Here is a 22,305-nt window from a genome sequence, read left to right as displayed (position 1 = left end):
AGTTTTGATTATGTTTGGAGGCTCAGATTCAAAAGGAAATCGAGCGTCTCACACGTCTTTGGCTGAAGTTAGAACATGTTAGAACAACAGATCCATTTCAATAGTAGAGTAGAGAGTTGTCAAGGAAACGAACAAATGTTTTTTTTATTATCTGTTTTTGTTTGTGAGCAGGATTATGCTAAATCTAAAGCACAGATTTCAAAACAGAAACAAAATGCAACTAATTTTAAAATAAAATATTATTCGATTCGGAAAATAATCTCATAAGCAACAAATCAGTGATATTTGTGTCTCCTCTGATTATGTCATTGCTGCCCAGACACGTAAAATGCCATCGTATTATTCTCTTGCTGGTTAATACTGATGGACAGATCCAATATCTGCAGCTGTTGTGGAACAACTGTTTTGATTCACATCATTTCTCAGTTAAGTATCTGACACCAAATATCTCAACAAGCTTAAAAATCCACCTCCTGTTCGACTGTTTGACATTTAGTCAAACTGTGACTCAGTGCCTGCGTGTGTGGAACTCATCCTTTATTCAGACGAGGATCGCTGCCTGCAGGAGTCAGACATTTAAACAACTTGATGAGTTCACAACTTAAGTGGGAGTTTTGCGTCTTTAATTCCCCCCATCCCCCCCGCTCCTCTTCCTTCCTGTTAAATGTCAGGTGTGTTTTAAATGTCAGATTCTGGGGGGGGATGCTGAGAAGCTTTTTAGTTACAGCTTCTAAAGGTTCCAGTTTGGGTCCCGGTTGGCATTCATCTCAAAGATACTGTTTATTTACCTGGTGTGTTACTTTATATAAAGTACATGAGTGTTTATGGTTTTTATTTATTAAGATCTACAGCAAGAGTAGAAGTTGAAGTTGATTAGCAGCTTTAAAGAGATTTTAGTGATGAACAGAGAAAGGTCTGGAAAGACTAAAGCACTAAGCATAGAGCTGAGGCACACGTAGATTTTAAAGCTATACAGCCATTTTGGGCTGTAGGTGTGGATCTAAATTAACACAAGGTTTTTCTACCCAAAGTGTAGCAACAAAAATGATAAAACCTTAATTGAACAGACCAGACAAAAGCAGAATAGTGAATGCTCAGAAATTAGGCTCAGAATCGCAATCAGAGTCAGAATCAGAGTCAGAGACAAATCTCCCAAATTTCTCCCTCCTCTTCTTCTTCTTCTTTAAATAAAAATGAGGCAAGTGGGTCTGAGACGTTGAATTCCAGTGCTTCATATATAAATTATAATGAGCAGTTACATCAGTGCAGCATCTAATGAGGATATGAAATACAGCCGGTGCAGACTCTCTCACTCTCACTCACACTCACACACACACACACACACACACACACACACACACACACACACACACACACACACACACACACACACACACACACACACACACACACACACACACACACTCACACGCACACTCGTACCAACGCCAAGATCAAAGGAACTAATTGCACTTGAGGGTGAGTCATCTTCAGGCTGATACAAGTTTAAGCTCTAGCAGCTTTTAACAGTAAACCAATATAACACATATCCATTTTGGGATAATAATCAAGTCAGTGATGTGCTTTATGATAAAATTGTGTCTTTTATCAGTTAGCTCTGAAAATAACGAATAAATATTTATGTTTATGTATATTTATGTTGGCACTCTGAGATTCTCGGATGAAGAGTGCCTTACAAATAAAATGTATTATTTATTTATGTTTAAATTGTCATTTATATTTTTTAATTCGCATTCTATACACATGGCAATCTCTTTAGTACCAACTTCTCCATCTCTGATATAAAACCTGAAGAAGATCAAACACTGAACATCAAACTGTCTTCGTCGAGGAGCTTTGAGGCGATTTAGCAACAAAGAGCCGAAGCAGCAACTGATTTTAAAATGAAACTCTTCTCGTTAAACACTCAAAATAACCATAAAAAGAGCAGAGGAGCAAATTCATTCCTGTTGTTCCAGCTGCACTTCTACATTATAATCAGGTTCAAAGAATCCCTTTATGAAAGTAACGTAACTCAGTCTGATCAGAGGATTCGTTAACTGGATTAATAATAACTCTATGTGTCACTTTTTAATAGACGGGCGTCATATTTACTGTCCAAAACTAAAGCTGTGCATCAGGAGCAGAGAGAGTTGGTGGTTGATGCAGAACAGACAGAATAAAGGTGGAGAACATAGCTAGAAGCCACAAAATTATTAGAGGCAGATTTCATTGACACTATTCAAACAATGTGACTCATCTTGTGTAAATGTGATGTGCTCCCTGGGAGAAAGTTAAACACTCTGCTGCCCTCTGCTGGGAAAACACAGACACAAACTCAGGACAAGAGAGAAGGAAAATTAAACCATTCCCTGGCACAACCGTTATTATTGTTGTTATATATGTTTTTTTTATGTTTATTCTGCACACACAGCACCGAGAGGGCAAAGTCAACCACAAGCAGATATGACAGGGCGAAGTTCCCCCAGAGTTTTTAAAAGCGAAAATAAATTCTGTCTGATATTACAAACTTCAGTAAAATGGTGAGAGCTGACTGCAGGTCTGCTCTCTGTTCTCCAGCAGCAGGTTGAATCCTCAGTATAACAGTGGCCAGGTCTAATATGTATCTGGGGAGTTTCGCTGCTGCTGTTTCCAAATGCATAAACCCTCCTGATTTCTGCCGGCATCAGCAATTCTTCCTCCATTTTCCCACAGGGAAGCTCCGGCCCCTGTGCTTACTCTCTCTCTCTATCTCGCTCTCTCTCTCTCTCTCTCTAGCTGCACACAAGCTGCTGCGCTGATACATAATTCAAGCAGAAAACCTTTATTATTCCGAGGTAATGCGTTTTCTCCCCGGCTCTGAAGAGTACTCCCGAGATTACAGGGGAAATGGTAAACTGGCAAACGACCAGGATTAGAAAAGCAAGATTAGATCGAGGAACCGACCTTGAGCTCTGATGTCGAAGGTACAATGTCACGGTGACACCTGAGTAACAAAGGCTGGAGCTGCAGCGGTGCAAGAACATTTAATCAAAAGCATTAATACAAGTATTCTTGTCTCTCGTTGGCCTCGTTCTGAGAATAAATATCAAATATCACTTTTAAAGTCGTCTTGATCAGAAACCTCGTGACTCAGAGGCCCAGAGCACTTTGCAATTAATTAATCCTCTGCATCGTGTTCGCCTGCCACAAGATGGCAAAATAACCATCTCACCACATCCACCTTCACAGTGACAAGCACATAAATGAATCATACAAATCACTTCACTCCACCGTCTAAACATTAGCTTCCTGACTAAAGGTAAGACGATCGAATGAAGAGACCTCGACCTTCCTCCATCTCCTGCTCTGCTCTAATGTTCACTCCGCACGTGATGTAATCAGACGCATGACGCTGCTGATCCTGTTAAAACGTGAATAAAGTGTCAAGTTGCACAAATGTGCCTCAGTAATCCGTGCTGCACAGATCATAACACCTCGGCCCTGCTTCTTCAAACAGCAGCCAGAGCATCTTCCAAAGGCTCCGGTGGAATCACAAGCTGCAGAGCACAGCAACATGTGAGGAATTTGACTTTAGGTCAAATTGCAAATTTAGATGCTTACGCTTATTTTGACATCACAAATGTTATGGTACTATTTCAGAAGGCAATGTACACATCTACACAAGCTAGAAAATACTTTGCTATTTTCTGGATCTTTTTTAACCCTTGAAACATCAAATCAAACACACACATATATATAAATATAAATTGACAGGTTTCTTGTTTACAAACCATAAAGGCACGTCTGGGGGTCATTAGCCATCCAGAAAGATTTTACTGTCTTCAGCAATTAAATGGTGACCACACACCCCACCTCGGTAAAAAGGAACAAATCACCTACTGGGTAAGAACCACTTTGACCCCAGGTCCACACTGTTTCCCTGATGTCCTGTTTGTCCAGATTCTTTCACAGACTCAGGCAGACAACATATTTCCTTGTGTCGTAGCAGCTGATCATTTCCACTAAAGCAACTGCAGGAAAATCCCTGTTTGATAGTGAATTTGTAAGCAGCACACATTCTCGTATTGTTCACATATTTTTTTTCTTCAGTTGACAGACAACTCTGGCAGCAGCTATGACACATATTTGCGTGAGAAACAGCAGCTAGTCGCAGTGATAATGCTGGATGTAATTATCGTAAAATATTGATGGGCACAGCTTTCATTTTTCTGGCCTGACAGATTCGTCTCTGAGGCTTCAGTGTTTAACACAAAACAAAGATCTAAGTCTGACATATTTCATAATTTCCTTAACGTCCATATCTCAGTTTCTTTTATTTTAAGACTTGGCATTAGTGGAGCACAGAATGTTACTTTATTTGGCAGAAATCTCAGTGCATATTCTTGGCTGTGGCCTCCTGAATCATAACTGCAATAATATCATCTGAATTCTCTTTAATGCGCCAAATGGCCGTGAGGAATTGCCCTCGCTCCCCCTCTCTCTGCTGAGGACCATGACGAAGGTTGAGCAGCTCGACAATTAGCAGTAAATTAGCTGACACCTCGACGCTGTTATATCCATTTTACACTCGTATGTCAATGGGAAAGGATCATTAACGTGACAGAATACACCTCGGTGTCTGTGGAGGAGACGGCTGTGGGCACAGGAAGTCCCTCATGGGGGTTGAGGCTGATTCACTGCTTATGTGAAAGGTAAAATGTCCCTTCCTGTTTCTGCAGTTTGGATTTAACACCACAGCTAATGACACGAGTGTTACATTTGACATGGAGGCTGCTGAGGAGACGCCAGTGAAACTATAAGAGACGATGTGTGTTTCATATTGGAGCATTGTATTCTAATATCTAGTGTAGCTATAGATGACACATCTCAAAATCATCTGTTTCCAAGGCAACAGGCCAAATACGCCGCCAACATGCACAATGCAACATGTGGATAAATTAACAGCTTTTTAACAGCATGTACAATTAACGCAGCTAATGCAGTTTGTACAAAGTTTTGATTGGATTTAAACAAGTTATCAAACAGCAATTTTGACTAAATTATTGAGACTGGATTTATTCATGTGGGACTGAAACCAAAGCACCGATGTAAAATCCCCTTCTGAGCGTCACACGTTCACCCACAACTCCCTCTCTCTCCACCTGACTGACGCACGTCCACGTCATCGCCGAGCGGCCTCACCGATGCGTGGCGGTCTAGACAGTCAGGCAGCCGCTCTCTGCAGCAGGAATTAATGAAACCCCCTCCCGGGATCGGCTCAGTTCCAGCTCTATACTGTGTGACCCACTTATCCGACAGTAGCTCTGTTCAAACTTTGAGAAGCCACGACTGCTTCCCTCTCGCTGCTCAACAAGAACGAAGAGAAGAGAAGAGGAGAAAGCAGGAGAGGGAAAGATCCTCCCTTCCTTTACATCCTCCTTACTGCGGATATGTTTCAGAGTCTGCAGGCACAGCGAGGAGGATTTAGATGTAGGAATTAAAATGGATCCTTTAATTCTTCCCAGGCCCACATCTGACACATTATAAACTCTCCGACACAGCAAGGAAGAGAGAGAGAGAGAGAGGAAGACGAGCACGATGGAGAGCAGAAGGTGATAATTGACAATATTCCTCACCTCAGCACCATGGGACAGACTCCTTTTCCTGAGGGCCGGCGAGGGCTCGGCTGATCGCAGAGGGGTCAGACCTCCGTTCTTCATCAGCTCCCCTGAGGGCGACTTTGGTACAGTCCACACAGGAACACCATCTGAGGACAGGACAGAGCCGGGTCAGAGCCGGGTGCTGGCTGCTAGTTAACAACAGGGAGGGGAGGATACTGTATGTTTTACACTGTTGCGTTGTTGTAGTGTGTGTGTGTGTGTGTGTGTGTGTGTGTGTGTGTGTGTGTGTGTGTGTGTGTGTGTGTGTGTGTGTGTGTGTGTGTGTGTGTGTGTGTGTGTGTGTGTGTGTGTGTGTGTGTGTGTGTGTTAATGCTTAGTTTTAGGTTTGGCAGAATTCAAGAGGGAGAAGACACACATGCCTCCTACTCATCTCCCACATTCAATATTAAAGTTCTCATAAATGTTATCGGGCTGTGGGTGTGTGATGGACAGAGGCTAGACAACAGGAAATTGTGTGCGTGTGTGTTTGAAATGTAATATGTGTTCTTTATCATATCCTGGATCTGTTACGATGTGCTGATTCACCTCAATAAACAGAAAAATACTAAAAATCACGATTAATTTTCCCTCCGTTGCCCCAAACAATAAACTGCAGGGATATAAGAAACCTACGTCCAGGAGTGTTTGTCTCATCAACAGTAACTGAGCCTGAAAACAGCTTCAGTTATTACAGCTATATAGGAAATAAATAGTGTGAGAGCAGCAGACTTCTACTGACTTTGGACTTCAAGAGGCGATAATTCAACACCAGGGTCGTTTTTTGAGGCCATAGTTTGCTGTGCAGTTTAACTAAATCTCTACAAGTGACTTTAGAGTCTACAGGCTACAGCCACACGAGCAGCACTACGAGCTCAGAGCCGTTGTCTTGTCATGTGATCGATAATGTTTCTTTTCTAATCTATAAATTAACTCATGGCGTTTAAATGTTTGTTTTTCATAAAGCAACTTCATAAAGAATTCAGACCTCTTCTCCTTTGGCAAAAGTTGTATTGTAGATTTAACTGGGAGTTGATAAAATGACCCTTTTGTCCATCATAACCCATAATGAAGATTATTAACACCCTTAAAGTTTTCATGGGAAAGTCTACAAGCTTTGTAGTTATTTCCTTGTGCATCCTCAAAAAGGTCTGAATAGTTCTGTGAGCAAGAGATATATCATGTCTAAATTCCCAGGATCCAGAGTGGTGGGCAGAAATGCAATGTTATCCCCTGAAAAACATATTTCACAACACAATAAATAAAGTGCGCCGAAGGAGATGGGGTCTGAGTACTTTCTGAAGCGACTGTGCAGTAGATCCCATTTCAGAGTGCTGCTAATGGAACGGCACCCGAGGCCCCTTCTCGTCTCCAATCCCAATACCGAAATTGGGTTAAAAGTCTAATGCACCGGGAGGTTTCTTTAATATCCATTAGTGAGAAGCAAGCTGCGCTGACACGAGTCAGGACGCTGCCGAGCCCGAGGCCCGACTGCCTCCACCGGGGGTGCTGCAGCTGCCCTCAGGCCGGCGCTGGAGTCGAATGACAGTCTGAGCGATGGGAACACGACGAGTGTTAGCGAACCCGCCGCTACAGAAACCTGGAAACGGATCAGCGGAGACGTGAGCTCGAGTGGCTCTGTGGTGTGTGAGTGAGCTGGAAGTACAGTGAAAATTGAATGTTTGAGGTATTTCTCTGAAAATGTGATTCTCAAGACATTTGGAGGTTAATGGATTCCTGAGAGTTCATTTCAGGATATAGATATAAAAAAGGGACACAAATGGCTGGTTTACAAATACAATCACAGACACATCTACGTTTTCGGAGATGTAACAATGAAGCACCAGAAGAAGAAATATTCAGTGAGCTTAGGGGGACGGGGGGGGGGGGGTGTCTGGGTCATTGGATAAAAAGCATGCAGGTGAATCCAGAGGCTGTTGCAGATCAAACAGTGAAGAGACAAACATTCATGCAGTAGATGTTTCCAGTTCAGATTTTGTGATCCAGCTCTTACACTACGTGTTCTTCTTCTTCTTGCCCTTTTCGCAATTTCTCATGGTGCTTTAAATTCTTTATGTTGGGCTGCAACAGAAGGTATTTGCAAAGTAAATTTCCTTTATGGATTTTCAGTCCTTTAAAGGAAAATGTGTGCGGTTGGTGGAGAGTTGGGCTTCAAGCTCTTTAGGGCAATAACAGGGGGAAGGAGGGATCCACAAAGAGCTGGAGCAAGCAGCAGAGATCCTCCCTCACTGGTCTGGTTTGTGACTGCTGGCAGGTTTTTGGTGGCAAGATCCATTCAAGGTCCTTGACTCTCTCGAGCCGACACAAACAAGCTGGTTCTGTCCTGAGAGGAGCCAGGAGGGACCAACGTGCCTGCCAAACCCAGTCCGACCTCATGCTCGGCTCTCTACCAAAGACTTGTGTTGCCCATGCAGTGGCAAAGCTTTCCCGTGTGGTCGTAACAAAACCATTCAGCCAACCAACCAACCAACAAACCGACCAGCCAGCCACTCCCTTTATCAGCTGCAGCAAATCTGGATGCTGCCCATGCCAGTGAACCACGTTACCCTTGAACCGAGGATCCTAGCTAAAGACTCCTCACTGGGGTGTGGGGGGTACATGCCGGAAGCAGGGAGCAGCTGGACCCCCACAGGACTTATCAGCCAGGCAGCGGAAGGAAAGAAGTTTGTACTTGCGGCCCGGCGTTCCCACTCCACACCACCCCCTGTCTGATGAACAGGCACAGGGCAGGGGGGTCGCTGGTGCAAAGAGAAGACCAACAAACTGTGAGGACCAGCAGAGTCTGGATGGGATCCAGCACCCAACCAAACCCAGATCCCCAAAACACCATCTCAAAGTCATGGATGGACTACGCTCAACATTCATCAGGAACCTGTAGGGGTTTAAAAGATGGCTCTGAAATCTTTGTAGTTTGCTAACTGGGAGGAAAACAGTTGGCATCAGTTCGAATTCACAGCGATAACAATGGTTTCCAATGACTCTCGTAGGATCCATTGTCAACAGCTGTGAATCCAAACTCACTACGCTTGCCATCGCACAGTATCGGAGCAAGTTATAAACACTATAGAGCCACTTTCCAAACCTAGACAAATTAAGCCCAATTCATGCTTCTGCTTGAAGCTACGCCGTAGCTACGCACATAGTTAACGCATGGGTCCCAACAATTATAGTTGTGCGTAGGTGTGTGTGAGACATGCTGCAATTACACACCCGAAACACTAGGGGTGGTAGAATTTCTATGCTGGTGTCTTCTGGTTTCCAGTTCGCATATTTACAAATTCTCAGGCGTCTCTGTTTACTTCAGTGAGTTGATAGATGTTGAAGAGCAATTACTTTTTCTTAAAGAATTCCAACAAAGAAAAGAAAGAGCTTTCGACGCAGAAGCATGAATTGAGCTTTAGGATTTTCAGTGGAATATTCCTTTAAATCAACTCTACTACTGGATCCTGGAGAAAATATTTCTGTTGCTGTTGATTTACAGTAACCAGGAGTCTTTTACTTGATTAAAAATGTTCTTTTGTACTTGGAAGAATGAGAATAGTTCCGACACCTGATGTTTAATCTCCACTTAACCTGTATTCTGGCTCTACCTTCCTGCTTTAGGGAACACTTTGCTAATCCTAATCCTTGGTGTTATGCCAATAGAACCACCCTCAGGCTTCAAATGGTTTAAATCGAAACATCTTTATTGGATCCATCGTGACCTGGCACAAAGAGGGTTAAACAAGGCAGAGCTCCGACATTTTAGGCACCAGTGTGGATTCCTTTGGCATATTACGTAATCCTTGGAGGAGATTCAGAAGTGCATAGTATACGTCATTATAATTAGTTTCACCCATTCACACGTAACCCTGATTTTTTTTTCCGACATGCACGTAAGGTCACAGTTTGAAATGCTTTCAAAGGTTCTGTAAACATTATCATTGAGGAGAAGTTCATACACACTTCACATTCATGCTTGAACTTGGCACAACCATCTGGGAGGAGTTACTGGCTTTTCAATGCAACTGAAGGGACAACACTTAATGGAACACAACACATAACTGCACAGACAATTATAAACTATGAGAAAAATGTGAAATGGAAACAAATTTACACTCAAATGCAACGTTCAACAACATTTGCTACAAACATGGAAGTTCATTGTACCAATCAGGCAGGGACAAGAGCCCCAGTTCAGCTGCCCCAGTTGGCCCTTGCCACTGGGATCTGGAGGAGGGCACTGGAAAGACAAGGGGGACAGGGGGGATGGAGGAGTCGGGGGCTCCAGTAGCAGCACTGGGACGGGGCCCGGGGCAGACTCACCGGAGGGGGCTCCGTGGTCGGCGTGGTTTCGCTGGGAGGCCTGAGACGGAGGTGGCGCCTGGCTGTGGCTCTGGCTCTGCTGGAGGATGTTCAGGCACTCGCCCAGGCAGCTCAGTGTGGCGGCAGATGTGGCTTTGAGTAGCAGCAGGTCCTGGTCCAGGCAGGAGAGGGGGCCTTTGGTGGGTAAGGAGTCAATGGACTGGACCAGGTTCTTCTGTTGGCCCTCGGCTTGGCACATCACCTGCGTACAACAGGTATGCACAGTATTTAAAAACACATACTCATGTGAACATAAGCTGTTTTCAGACATGCATAAGGAAAAGTGGGTCTGGACATTCTCTGGACTTTTGCCCCTATTTTTCCACCACTTTCAAGTTCATTGCATGTTAGAAACATCATAAACACGTCTACTCGCTCGCTGTGAATTCACATTTTCCTGCTGTATTCTGCACAGCACTCAGACAGCTCCTGGCGATTTTACGAGTGGGCTGGCAGAGAAGGATCAGAAGAATCTGACTTTTGCAATTTACAAAAGGCCTCTCCAGAAACTTGATGTTCAGTGCAGGTCTGAAAGCAGCAATAATAATCTATGCTCCTCATCCCAAGGGGGTTATGTCTAATAGTAAAAGAACCACTGGTCCATACTTTTTCTATTATACCCGACATAACATTAATTCTTGTGGCATCTTGTGGTCTTCAACACTGACGTCAACTGATCCACAAAACCATCTGTTGTGTCGCCAAAACTATAATAAATAATAAAACTTCCCCACATGCTCTCACTCTGAGAATTATTAATGTGTCTCAACCTAGCAGAGTCTAAATGTATCACAAAAGTAAAAAAAATACAAAGTCAGTCCTTGCTCGCAGGTGATAAGCTTCTCCCGGGCCTAATGAATCTGGGTTGTTTGTCAGCCTGGAAATCTTGTTTTCATTAATATTGCATGGCTTCACGAGAACTCGTCCTCCACACGCACCTCAGTCGCACACATCTGTCTGCCTGCATCAGAACACAGAGCAGTTTCCGAGCCGCCGAGAGCAGCGTGTTTATGTGGCAGAGACGTTCATGTGAAGCCAGATTCTTTTAGCAAAAGCACCGAGCTCGTCCAATTATTCTGCTAATTAAACCGGGGTCGGATGTTAAACTCCTCAGGCATACGGAGCTCAACTTTTTGTTTCCGTCGCTTGTTATAAATAGATTCTTGGTGTTCAGCGAACTGATCCCCTATCGTTTCCTCACCGCCCTTCAAATAATCCTGACGCGCTATTTCATTTTCACACAGGCCTTTTTCGTATATAAAGCTATGAGACAGATGTTGACGTGGCTTTTTAATGGTGGACAGACATTTTACTGTATTGACGGCGTTTACACGCGGCTGAATGTCATAATTTACCTTTTTACTTTATATCGTGACAGATTTCTCCATTACATCAACATATAACAATTCTCATGCAAGTGTGATGAATTCAATCTGACCAATCTGCTGCAGCGTGAGATAATAAGTGCTTCATAACATATTCATGATGGGAACATTCACTATGGATCGTGCAGCTGACGAGGGAATTAGGATCCAGATGTTACTCTGGATGTTTTCACCATGAAAAATGAACTCTAATAAAAATCAGACTGGAAGATAAGATCGAAACAGATGTGGACCTTTAAGGCTTATTACAAATCGGATAATGATGACATTTGTTTCAGGTATTTTGTGAAGAGCTACTTTTCACATCAACCTGTTCAGTCTAAATAACGACAGGTCCTCCACATGCCAACATCTATATTAGACTGCAAGTTATGACTGAAAACTGATAAAGTTAATAACCTGAGGCCAAACAACAATGATAGCATCACTTCCATACAGCGTTAGTACAGCTGTGAAAACACACTGTATCATTCAGTTGGTGTCTGATACAGGTGTCTCTCTATATGCTGATAGAGAACATCTCTATTTAAAAGTATAAACTCTCATTTACTGTATCCTAGGCATCATGCAACATAACACTGATGTGTGATGAATTAGATTTAGAGGATGTATAACTGCATCTGTGCTTGACTAATGATACCAGAAATCAGAGCTGCCTATATTCTCCAAAGTGGCCTTTGGCGGGTGGCAGTACATAAAGTGTGTTGCCATGCAACCATATAACATAGTCGAAAAATAACACAGCTCACTGGGTTTTTATGGTGCAGAGTAAAATGAGACTGAGACACCTTTTCTTGACAGAAGCAAAACATGACATTTTCCCAGAAGCATGAAAAACGCCTGTAGTGGAGGATTATCAGTCCGAGAGACGCAAGCATGAGATAAAGAGGACGAGATGAAAAGAGATAAATCGCTACGGAAAAAAGGAGAAAAACCAACAAAGTCTGAAATTTTCTAAAGAGTAAAAGCTAAATGTGAAATAAGGTTCAATCCCTTAGAACACCTGACAGAATAAGGACACACAACATAAATCCTTCTACAGGTCCTGAGTGTAAAGCTGTCAGCAGGTGAAGATCATAAATGAGCCTTTAACAAGAGTCACCTTCAATCCACCACACTATAACACTCCTAATAAATGTTCTGCATAAAACTAGTTCCTTCTTCCTTATATTACAACACAAACAAGCTCATAAATGTCAAAAAAGACAAGTAAATGCATAGAAATTGAGTTTTGAATTGATGTTGTTCTCTGTGATAGAGTTAATATTACACAAAACACATTTCTTTAGTTGGTTTTAAAGCAATGGTTATTCTAGTGGACATGATTATAAAAGAAGCACAAAGCTCAGAGGGCTGACGGTACAGGCAATTTGGTTGTGTTGTTCACACATATAGAACACACACATGCACACATATAGACATGCACACACACACGCGCACACACACACCTCTGGAGGACCAGTGCTGCTTCCAGAAATAGCCTAACCCAGTGATCCAGCTCGGCTGCAGCAGAGTAAGTGCCCAGTGGGGCTGCTGCACCAGGAGGCGTTTGATGAGTTTGTGCAGTGACAAGCAGGCGCAGGAGAGACAGTGATGTGGTCTGACTCCCACTGTCACACACTCAGTGGACAGACAGATGCATCAGGGACGGACAGACAGATGCAAGGCGACAGCACGACAACAACGTGATAACGAAACACAAAACCACGGCAACGTGCTGCTGCTTTACAGAGAAGTCAGCGTGAAATCTGTTGTTTCAAACATATAGAGGAATATTCTTTAGTCTTCAATGGACTTTGAATCAAATTCAATGTACGCAAACCTAAAGAATAAACACAATTGTATTATGATTGATTTAAACGTATAGGGAGAATAGATTCAATTGTATTTCTAGAATATTTATGATCACAAAACATATATTGCATAAGTATGTTGTGCTTAACTACAACTTCAAACACACATAACAACAGTATGTTTGTACTGGTATAGAGTAATTATAATGTTTTAGACCACAGTCGTTAAAATGAAGCCAAATCCAGAAACAATACAATTATACCTGTTTTACACCAAAATGTTTTTTTCAAATACAGGTTAAACTAGAAACTAAAATGTTATTCACTCTTTTCCCATTGAGAAAAGAGGAGATTGCCTTTTTGACTTTCTTCCCGGGTGAGTCATGCTCGACGTCACAAATGCGTCAGAAACACAAGTGACAGAATCGGGGAAACAACACACAACAGATGAAAGCCCCCATGGAAAACCAGTGACAAGGTTTCTGGTGGTTTACACTTTTATATCTGTATCCTCAATCCCTCTTTCCACTCTAACAGAGACTGAACTTTTTTAGATCACTTGCATCTAAGCATGATACAAAGAAATGATTGCTGTTTTCCCAAGATGGAAAAACAAAAAGAACAAATATGTTTCGTTAGAAGCAGTGAAGGCAAAATACTTCCACCTCACATCAGTCAAGGAAAAGAAATCCCTCATCTTCCATTTCATCATTGCCATCTACTTCCTGTTTAGGTGAATGATCGGGGGATGTGCATTTTCAGGGTTGTTAGTTTGAACGGGGATTATTATTACTGAAACCAAGCTTAATCATATTTTTTTATGAACTTAGCTATAAGGTTCCTTATTGTGCCTCTTGTTATTGCTGTTCTAACACCTCGAGCTGAGCCTCAGATCGGTGAACACTCAGAAACAACAATCACGTATCCGAGGAGTCCAACTCTGTGGTGTCTCTCGTTGTGTCTCTGCCTGGTTCAGCGAGCGCTGCAGGGACGGATCTACAGGACAAATCTGAGAAGGGAGATCCTGTGGAGATTCACTGAGGTGCAAGAAACACTTTCCCTGCACGACCGAAGCCGCTGGACAGGAAGAACCAGAGTGGTGTTTATGATTTATATCAGCAACAGTGACCAGGAAATAAAATGGATAACACAAAACATCTTCTGCTTGACGATAAATCGCCTGATAATCAGCAAGCTGCAGGTTTCCGGTCTCTGCTGTGACCAGTGGTGTATTAATCACAGTGCAAGCAGACTCCAGCATCCCCCCGGCCCTTTGCCAGACCCGTCACACAAGTTTATGAGCCTGTTATGAATAAAGGGAAGGAGAACAACAAACGACAAGAGGAAGGAGGGGAGGCCGAAGCAGGGGGAGCGGTGGATGCTGAGCGAGAGATGACAAGAGGAGCTAAATCCCAGATAAGAATCAGGTCACAGGAAGCGGCAGCCGAGCTCGTCTGGACCGAAAAGAAACGTGAAGCAGAACAGAAAAAATGAATCGCCCAATCACAGAGGGGCTTCGTTGTCTCTGTCTGCCGAGACAACACAGGCATCAGTGTGCACCGGAGTGTTTGTTGAGCTTAATGATCAAACCATCTGCTCGCTATTTACTCAAACTGTCCCAGGTCGGTTTGAGGGAGGCGGGCGCTGCTCCTGAGAGGTGAGGAATTAGTCTCCGCTCACATTGATAGCCGGTTGCTCTCTTTCTTTCTGCCACAGAGTGAATCATTTAGGGGAGATATTCTTAGCAGAGCGGCGCAGACACACAGCGTGACGCATCCGAATGGGGAATTTAACAAGTGGAAGCCGGGCAGGTCCTCAAAGAGAGAGAGAGAGAGAGAAAGAGAGAGAGAGAGAGAGCTAAACCAAAGACAAATTTATAGTCAACATTTGATATTTATACAGAAAAGCCAACGGAGCCTTCTGTCTTTACTCTACGTTAATTTCTTCAGTTTTTGAAGATTTACATTTTGTATGTAAAGGCAGCATAAATAAGCCTTAAGAAGACAAAGTTATTCTGGTAATTACTGCTGAAACAATTTGTCTCACAAACACATATGTATTCATCTCCTTCATTTATTCAGCAAAGACAAACGTCCAGTGGTTCCAGCTTTTGAAATGTGAAGGTTTGCTGCTTCTCCTGAGAGGATCATACGTCAACCTGTATTCTCATCATCTGCACCAACAGTTTACAGCAGCAGAAGTATTTTACATTTAGAAAGCCTCCTGTCTCTCCCGGTCCTTGCTTCTTTCACCTGTGAGGACATTTCATCTCCATAATTCAGGAAGGCCAGGTACACACAAGCTTCCCGGTCACGATCCGAAAACCACATTTCATCTCTAAACAAAAAGGGGGAAAGCAAAAGCACTGCAGCTGATGGATCTGCAGTTTTCCGGCCAGGTACACAAACATATATTTGTTTCTGTATCTTTTTCTCTCGACTGCCTTCTGGTCCAAACTCTCGTAATTAATCACCAAAGCCCAAATGAAGACAGGCTATTAGGAGGAGACGGGGGGGAAAACAATCTTCTCTGGAGATCAGCAGAGAGCAGTGAATGACTGTGATGAGTTTGTACAGATGTAGCAGATGAGGACAAAGTGCTAACCACAACTGACAGGTCTGGTGACCTATTTTTAAATAACTCCGAATGTGCTTGCACAACTATAAATGTTTAAACTCTTGGAAATCGTGGCAAAAACTATTAAACTCCACAAGCTTTGCTCCATATTCATTCAGGGAGTAAATAATATGAAATGTTCCATATGGATGAGCTGAGTCACTTCTCTCCACTCATCACCTTCACAGTTTATCTTCTTTGCCAACTCATCTCATATGTTGATGACTGAACACACTCTCCACCACACGGACCCTGAATCTGCAGCCTAAGCTCCACCAGCTCGTCCCTCTTGTCACAGACATGTTCAGCAGTTATTGATGTACTGCATACCGCGGAAATGCCAACAAAGCTAAAGGTGGGCGCTCTGCAGTCCGAGTCAAGGCTGCCAGGACGCTGGAAATATCTGCTGAACTCACTGCACCACAGTCCCACCTGAGACCAGAGGGACAAACTGCAACGCAGCTGTGTGGCTGAAGTCACTGAGGACAAGCTGGGTCCACACTTTATCCATTATCTGTTCAAATAACACTTTATTCTAATTCTGGACAGGCACCAAGCAACTGGATGTCATGCTGAAACGTAACCATGGTGACCTAAAGACAACGTGGCTGTTTTTCCAGATCTCAGCAGCAGATGTGGTGACTATAACAACGTGATCTTAACGGGTATTAATAATGAAAATGAGACCAACTGTCCATTCACGCTGCCTCAGCTTGTTTCCTCTCACACTGTGCAGACAACCGTCATTCCTTTTCGACACCCACCTCTTTGACCTCCAGCAGCCGACCCGGGTACTGACTCTTGGCCCGCCGAGCCGCAGCCGGAGATTTGTGGTGGGTGATGGAGACGATGTTGCCGGGTGCGGGCGTGGGGACCAGGTGCCTCTGGGAGCCCGGGGATGAGGATGGGGTTAGGTGGGGGAGCAGGGAGAAGCTACGGGTCCGACCGGAGGACGAGTAGCCCTGGAGGAGGGATGGAGGGAGGGAGAGGGTGAATGAACAGCAACAGCATGAGCTATTAATGTTGGGTCAACAAATAAAGTGCTAGTAGCTATTTTGATATCAGCCATTAGTTGGCTAATAGTAACCTCTAGCATTCTTCTTGGTTCTCGGATTCACGAGAGACGCTGCCCTTCACTGTAAAACAATAACATTTAAATAATGCAAAATCTATGAAGCTAACAATAATTATTTAGAGTTGGCAGATCGTCAATATTCTGCTTATTAACCTTGAGGAAAGTACTTCAAGAAACAAAACAATAAATCAATTAAGAAGATAGCCGAGCAGCATTAATAGAATTGTTATTAATAAATTATTTGTGTAGATGTAATCATATTTATGCTCCTGTATCACTGTATATGTGTGTGTAAATACAAATACTCTGTGAAAGTCAAGAGTTTAGAAACATTTTTTGGAATAAAAATGATTTCTTCTTCTGATTATTATAAAGTTTATATCCAAAGGTTCAATGTAGAGAAGTTAATTATTCTTTTTTATTATACATGCAACTCAGGTGGGTTAGGGTTCATTACATAAGGATTTTATGACTTAAAGAGCAACTTAACAGCTGGGTGTAACTGTGGGTTTCTGTTTAAAGTTTCTCCTGCGTGGTCATAAATGTGTTCTGAAACTGTAGCCGCAGTGATGTCACTGTGCACGTGAGTACACGTGCACGGAGCTGCAGGTGAGAGGTTGAACGAATGTTTTTAAGATATAAAACAAAACTTACAAATCCCTAGAAAGTCCAATAATGTGTCCCCTGAGGAGTCTTTACTCCAAAACATTTGTCCCTGCCCTGTGCAGCTACGTCTGATGGATTATAACAGTGTCTAGGTCAGAGAATTGAGAAGTTTTATTTAAAAAAGTTCCAACAAAGAGCGAGTCATCCATTATGTTGTTTTGTTTCTCTCTGTGCCAAAGCAGCAGTCACATCCCATCCTTCATGCTGACGCCTCCTGCACTGCCAGTGTGACTGTTTCCTCTTCCACCCGCTGAGGTACTGGTCTGAGCCGTGTCAGACCAGTACCTCTCTCCCTCTCCTCCGTCCTCACACTCCATTAGTTTACAGGAAAAGCCACCAGAGATTCATCCTCCAGAAGACACACAGAGGTCTGGTCACTGCAGCCGTGAGAATAAAATGGATCAAATAAACAGCTTCCACCCCAGCGCACTGCTCACCGAGAGGGACACAACTCGCATTAGTTATTCTGCAGAAACGCTGGCAGCTCTGCAGCAAGGCAAGAAAATCCAATCTATGCCCAATGTGCGGTTGTAACATGTCACATTATGATTTGGGATAATACCTTCATTGTTATTCTGCTTGTTTGAGTTGTTCTTGTGTGGCAAAAACATCACATTTATACAAACATGTTAATATAAGCGTCGGAGGTTAATATAACTGCATAAGAACATTCTCCTGATTAGATTAGATGCAGCCAAACAGTAAATAAAGTGAGTTACAGTAGGTGGGTCCTTGTGTAATCATTTTAACGGAAAATAATCAGCTTACATGAGAGAACACTGTCGTATTGTGCGAGGCTTTGGGCCACGAGCCGTGAGTAAGCAGAAAAGGAGCCGTGCTGAGAACAGATCGACACTCTGAGGTTTTGTCCTCCAAATCTGGCAAAGAGCCCCGAGAGTTTCCGTAAACTGGAAGACGTCCGACCGAGAGGAAGAGGAAACCAGGGGCAGCGATGAGAGGGAGGACAGAGGTGGAGAAGTACAAGTGCGAGCAAAGCAGAGAATATAAGAGCTATAAACTAAAAGTGAGGTGTAATCACATCACACCGCAGGGGGTCCAGCTCCTTTGGGCTCGTCATTGTAGACTGTGGAGCTTGTGACTAAAAAGAAGCAAAGCCTGATTGCAACCCCACGTCACAGGTTCTGGTCTCAGCATGAACATTTGCTGTGAGTAATTCCCTTTTCCCTTTATTTGAAAGGGTTTTAAAGGTTCAATACAAGTGAGTATCCACCACTGCTCAAAAGTCAGGAAGAAGGAATATAAATGTATTTCTTTCCCCCGCAAAAAAACTCCCTCTGAACAAGTCATTCGCCTAAATTTACATTTTAAAACTAAAATTATCATCAAACAAGTGAAGAAAAAGAGTGGATTCAAGTTTATAGCAGAAACTTGTTTTAAAAATGTTCAAGCGACTTGTCTCCAAGAAGAAAGATTTTACGTTACTAAAGGAAAAAAGATTTGTAAGAAGTTAATATTATTATTCTTAGCAGTAGGAGTAGTAATAAAATATCTGGTTTTCAGACAAGTCGACTTAAATGTCAAACCTGTGAAATCTGCCTTTCCGATTTAAAATTTTAAATACACTTATGACCCCAATTGTAATCCATTGTACAATTTGTGGTCAAACACTGTCTCTTCTTCACAGGTGCTCTGTGGTCTCTCGAGCGGGGGGGCGGACTCGGCCCACGTGAGGCAGCGTGGGTCGAAAGCAGTCAGCTGACCTGTCATGTTCTACACAACAGGGAACAAAACCAATTACACACTCTGTTCAGGAACAACCTTGGTTCAAAGTTGCTTTCAGATAAAAGTGTCAAGTGATTCTGTTTCAGGCCTAAAGGTTTATTGTTGGGAAAAGCCTCAGAAACAGCTTCTTTTTCCCCCACGTGTTTCAACATGTGGAGATTTGAGCTCAAGCTGAGTTTGAAGCTCAGGAAGACAAACACAACGCTGGAGCCAGAGCCGAGAAACACGCTTTAGTCAAGCAGAAAGTAAACAACATTACCAGCAGCTCAAAGTCCACGGTTTGACTCATGTGCCCTTCCTGTCAGGAGGTGTGTGCGTGTGTGTGTGTGTGTGTGTGTGTGTGTGTGTGTGTGTGTGTGTGTGTGTGTGTGTGTGTGTGTGTGCGCATGTGTGTGTATGTGTGCGCGTGTATGTGTGCGTGTGTGTGTGTGCGTGTGCGTGCGTGTGTGTGTGTGTGTGTGTGTGTGGATTCAGCTTCACAACAAAAAAAGCGAGCTCATGGTTCACGGCCGATTCATCAGCTCGATAACCTACAACTACCCGACCGAGCCGCCCCCCTCTCTCCACCTGCAGCCAGCTTCCTGACACACCTGTGGTGGTGGGGAGGGGGGACACAACAGCAGCAACAACCATGAACCTAGTGTCTCCTACAAGGACACATGATTGTAAAGCCACAGACTGATCCGCCTGTCTGAAGCTATCGCAGGTTTCTGCTTCCTGTTCACGACAAGTTCACTCATTCAACTGTGAAAAACTCATTTGTTTGTGGAATTGTCCCTGTAATTTCAATACGTTTTGAATGTGAAAACACTATATTTATTCTGTTTACACTGTACATATAATTGCTGTTTTCATATTTGCATATGTTTATATTGTATATTTACTTATTTATTACTTTTAAACTAATTAAATTTCATGAACCACGATCTCACCCACAGAATTACCACCAGGTCGTTATCCCCAGCAGATTTATCCACAAACCAACTCCTGTATTATACAAAACGCTGCAAGAAAACTAGCATCCAAACATATTAAACAAGATGAACCTCAAAATAAAGTATTCTTTGAAATATGCATTTACTGCACCTGCATCGATCTGCAGCATAAAAGTGACTCAGCGCTCTGTCATGCAGCTTCTGACCCTTTTTTTCCTGATAAATAAATCCTGTTTAAATTATTCTGCCCCGGCTCCGGCTCCGGCGATCAGAGACGCTGCCGAGCCTCCGACCGCTGGCAGCCTCATCACCCGAGTGGCTGCGATAAGGATCTGAGAGGCAGACAGTGCGGCTCAGGGAAGGATTAGACCACAGCAGCGGGCATCGTCACAACAGCTGCTGCCGGGGAGAAGCCCCCAAGTCACCGAACAGGAACCCACCGCCCCCCCCCCCCGGCTCCGCAGGGCAGAAGAGAGACAGTAGAAAGACAGAGAGAGGCCACTTTCTCCTCGCTTATCCAATTTACTCTCATCTTTTGATTGCTTTTCTCATCACGGCTGAGCAGAGTAATAGGAGGACTCCCCCCCCCCCCCTGGCTCCAGATGTGCAGCAGTTTCAAGTGTTGAGGAGATATATACGTGTTGAATATGCGAGTCGGCAATGAGGCATTAAAATGAGGCTGTAGTATTTAATTGTTTCAAAAGATGAACATGAAAGAGTGTGAGTGTGTGTGTGGGGGGGGTGTTCAGCTTGAGGGAGAGAATGGACGTTAGAGGACCCTTTCATTTCCTCTGTTTGAAGGTGAAACTAAGTTTGTGAAACTAAAGAACAGAGACGTCAGGTGCTCTGAGATGTGTGTAGTTGTGCCTGTGTGTGTACGTGTGTGTTGTGTGTGTGTGTGTGTGTGTGTGTAGACCCACCAGCACCTCCTGGCCTCCTCCTGCTCTCTCCACACTCAGGTGCTCATCTGACCCCTTCAGTTTCCTCACCTGAAATCAAACAAACACACAAAGAGCGAGAGAGAAATGATATGAGTCACCTGAATAACTTTGAGAAGAAACAAAACTATTGTAATTTCCTCCCAACAGGAAACAACTGGACCATTAAAGGATCATTAAAACTCTAAATGAGGGAATATCTTTGATAAGTGGTGTTTATATATCTGATAGATTTTCAGAGACTTGGACACTCCAGACCAAGATGCATAAAGGCTGTGGCATAAGACGCCTTATCTTCCCTTCTTTATCTTTAATTTGTTAACTATTTGTTCAAATAGTTGAGACAAAAGCCCAAATTTGCCTTTAAGTCACAGTGATATTTATATAATTACTTTTACCCTTATCACTACACATACATACTGCAATTAGAAGTATTTTACTTCATATTATACAATTGAAAGTATTTTTATATCACAGAGACAACAAACAACCCCACGTCAACAAATAAAAGCAAAAGTAAGTACTGTGGGAAGCATTCGGGTAGTCATGGAAACTACACTTTCAGCCCAAATCTCTTAATAAATTTGTAAAACAACTCATCGCTTGAAAGAAACATTTACACTTTCCTTAATTTTGTAGCAGCTGTTACTCGTATGTATGCAAACTGGGTGGATACAATAGAAACATTATTGATTTAATACAATCTAATACAACCAAACCTCTAATGAGCTTAAAGCAGAGTTTAATCAACACCTGTCTGACAGGGTCAATAAAGAAAATACATTTAATAAGCTTCACAAAGCTGCGATTTACAGCAAGGTTTTATTGAATTATAGCACAGATGCTCCTAAACTGATAAAGTCCTGCTTTTTCCTACAATGATAAACGTCAGTGGTATGCAATTGAATCTTTTCATGGCATCAATATGCACGAGACACAAAGTCATCACGAGCAGCATCTCAACAACTTCAGCTCGTTCGTTCAAATCTGCAGCGAAGAGCAAAGAAACAACCTCCGTTCACAAAGTCAATGTGCAGAATCCACTTTATTGGAAAAGTCTAAGATGGAAATGATCCATCCTGGATTATTTCTGTCCCTCGAGTGCGGCTGATTCTCCCATTGTCACGAACTGTGGTGCAGCGCCAGAAGC

General features: G+C 43.1%; 1 protein-coding gene across 2 annotated transcripts in view; it reads right to left on the bottom strand.

Annotated features, from left to right (window-relative positions):
* Positions 1–22,305, bottom strand: part of LOC133025994 (oxysterol-binding protein-related protein 10) — a 50,399-nt gene that overhangs the window by 10,922 nt on the left and 17,172 nt on the right. Inside the window, exons 4-7 of one of the 2 annotated variants that reach the window (XM_061092800.1) lie at positions 21,138–21,206; positions 16,563–16,760; positions 9,966–10,206; positions 5,619–5,749 (exon numbers count right to left, since the gene is read on the bottom strand). In XM_061092800.1, the coding sequence (XP_060948783.1) occupies positions 5,619–5,749; positions 9,966–10,206; positions 16,563–16,760; positions 21,138–21,206 (639 nt within the window). The remainder of the gene's footprint in view (positions 1–5,618; positions 5,750–9,965; positions 10,207–16,562; positions 16,761–21,137; positions 21,207–22,305) is intronic. The other variant, XM_061092801.1, reaches the window with a different exon arrangement.

Source organism: Limanda limanda, chromosome 19 (genome assembly GCF_963576545.1).
Source record: "Limanda limanda chromosome 19, fLimLim1.1, whole genome shotgun sequence".
NCBI classification, from domain to species: domain Eukaryota; kingdom Metazoa; phylum Chordata; class Actinopteri; order Pleuronectiformes; family Pleuronectidae; genus Limanda; species Limanda limanda.
This window is presented reverse-complemented; position numbering and strand designations above follow the sequence as displayed.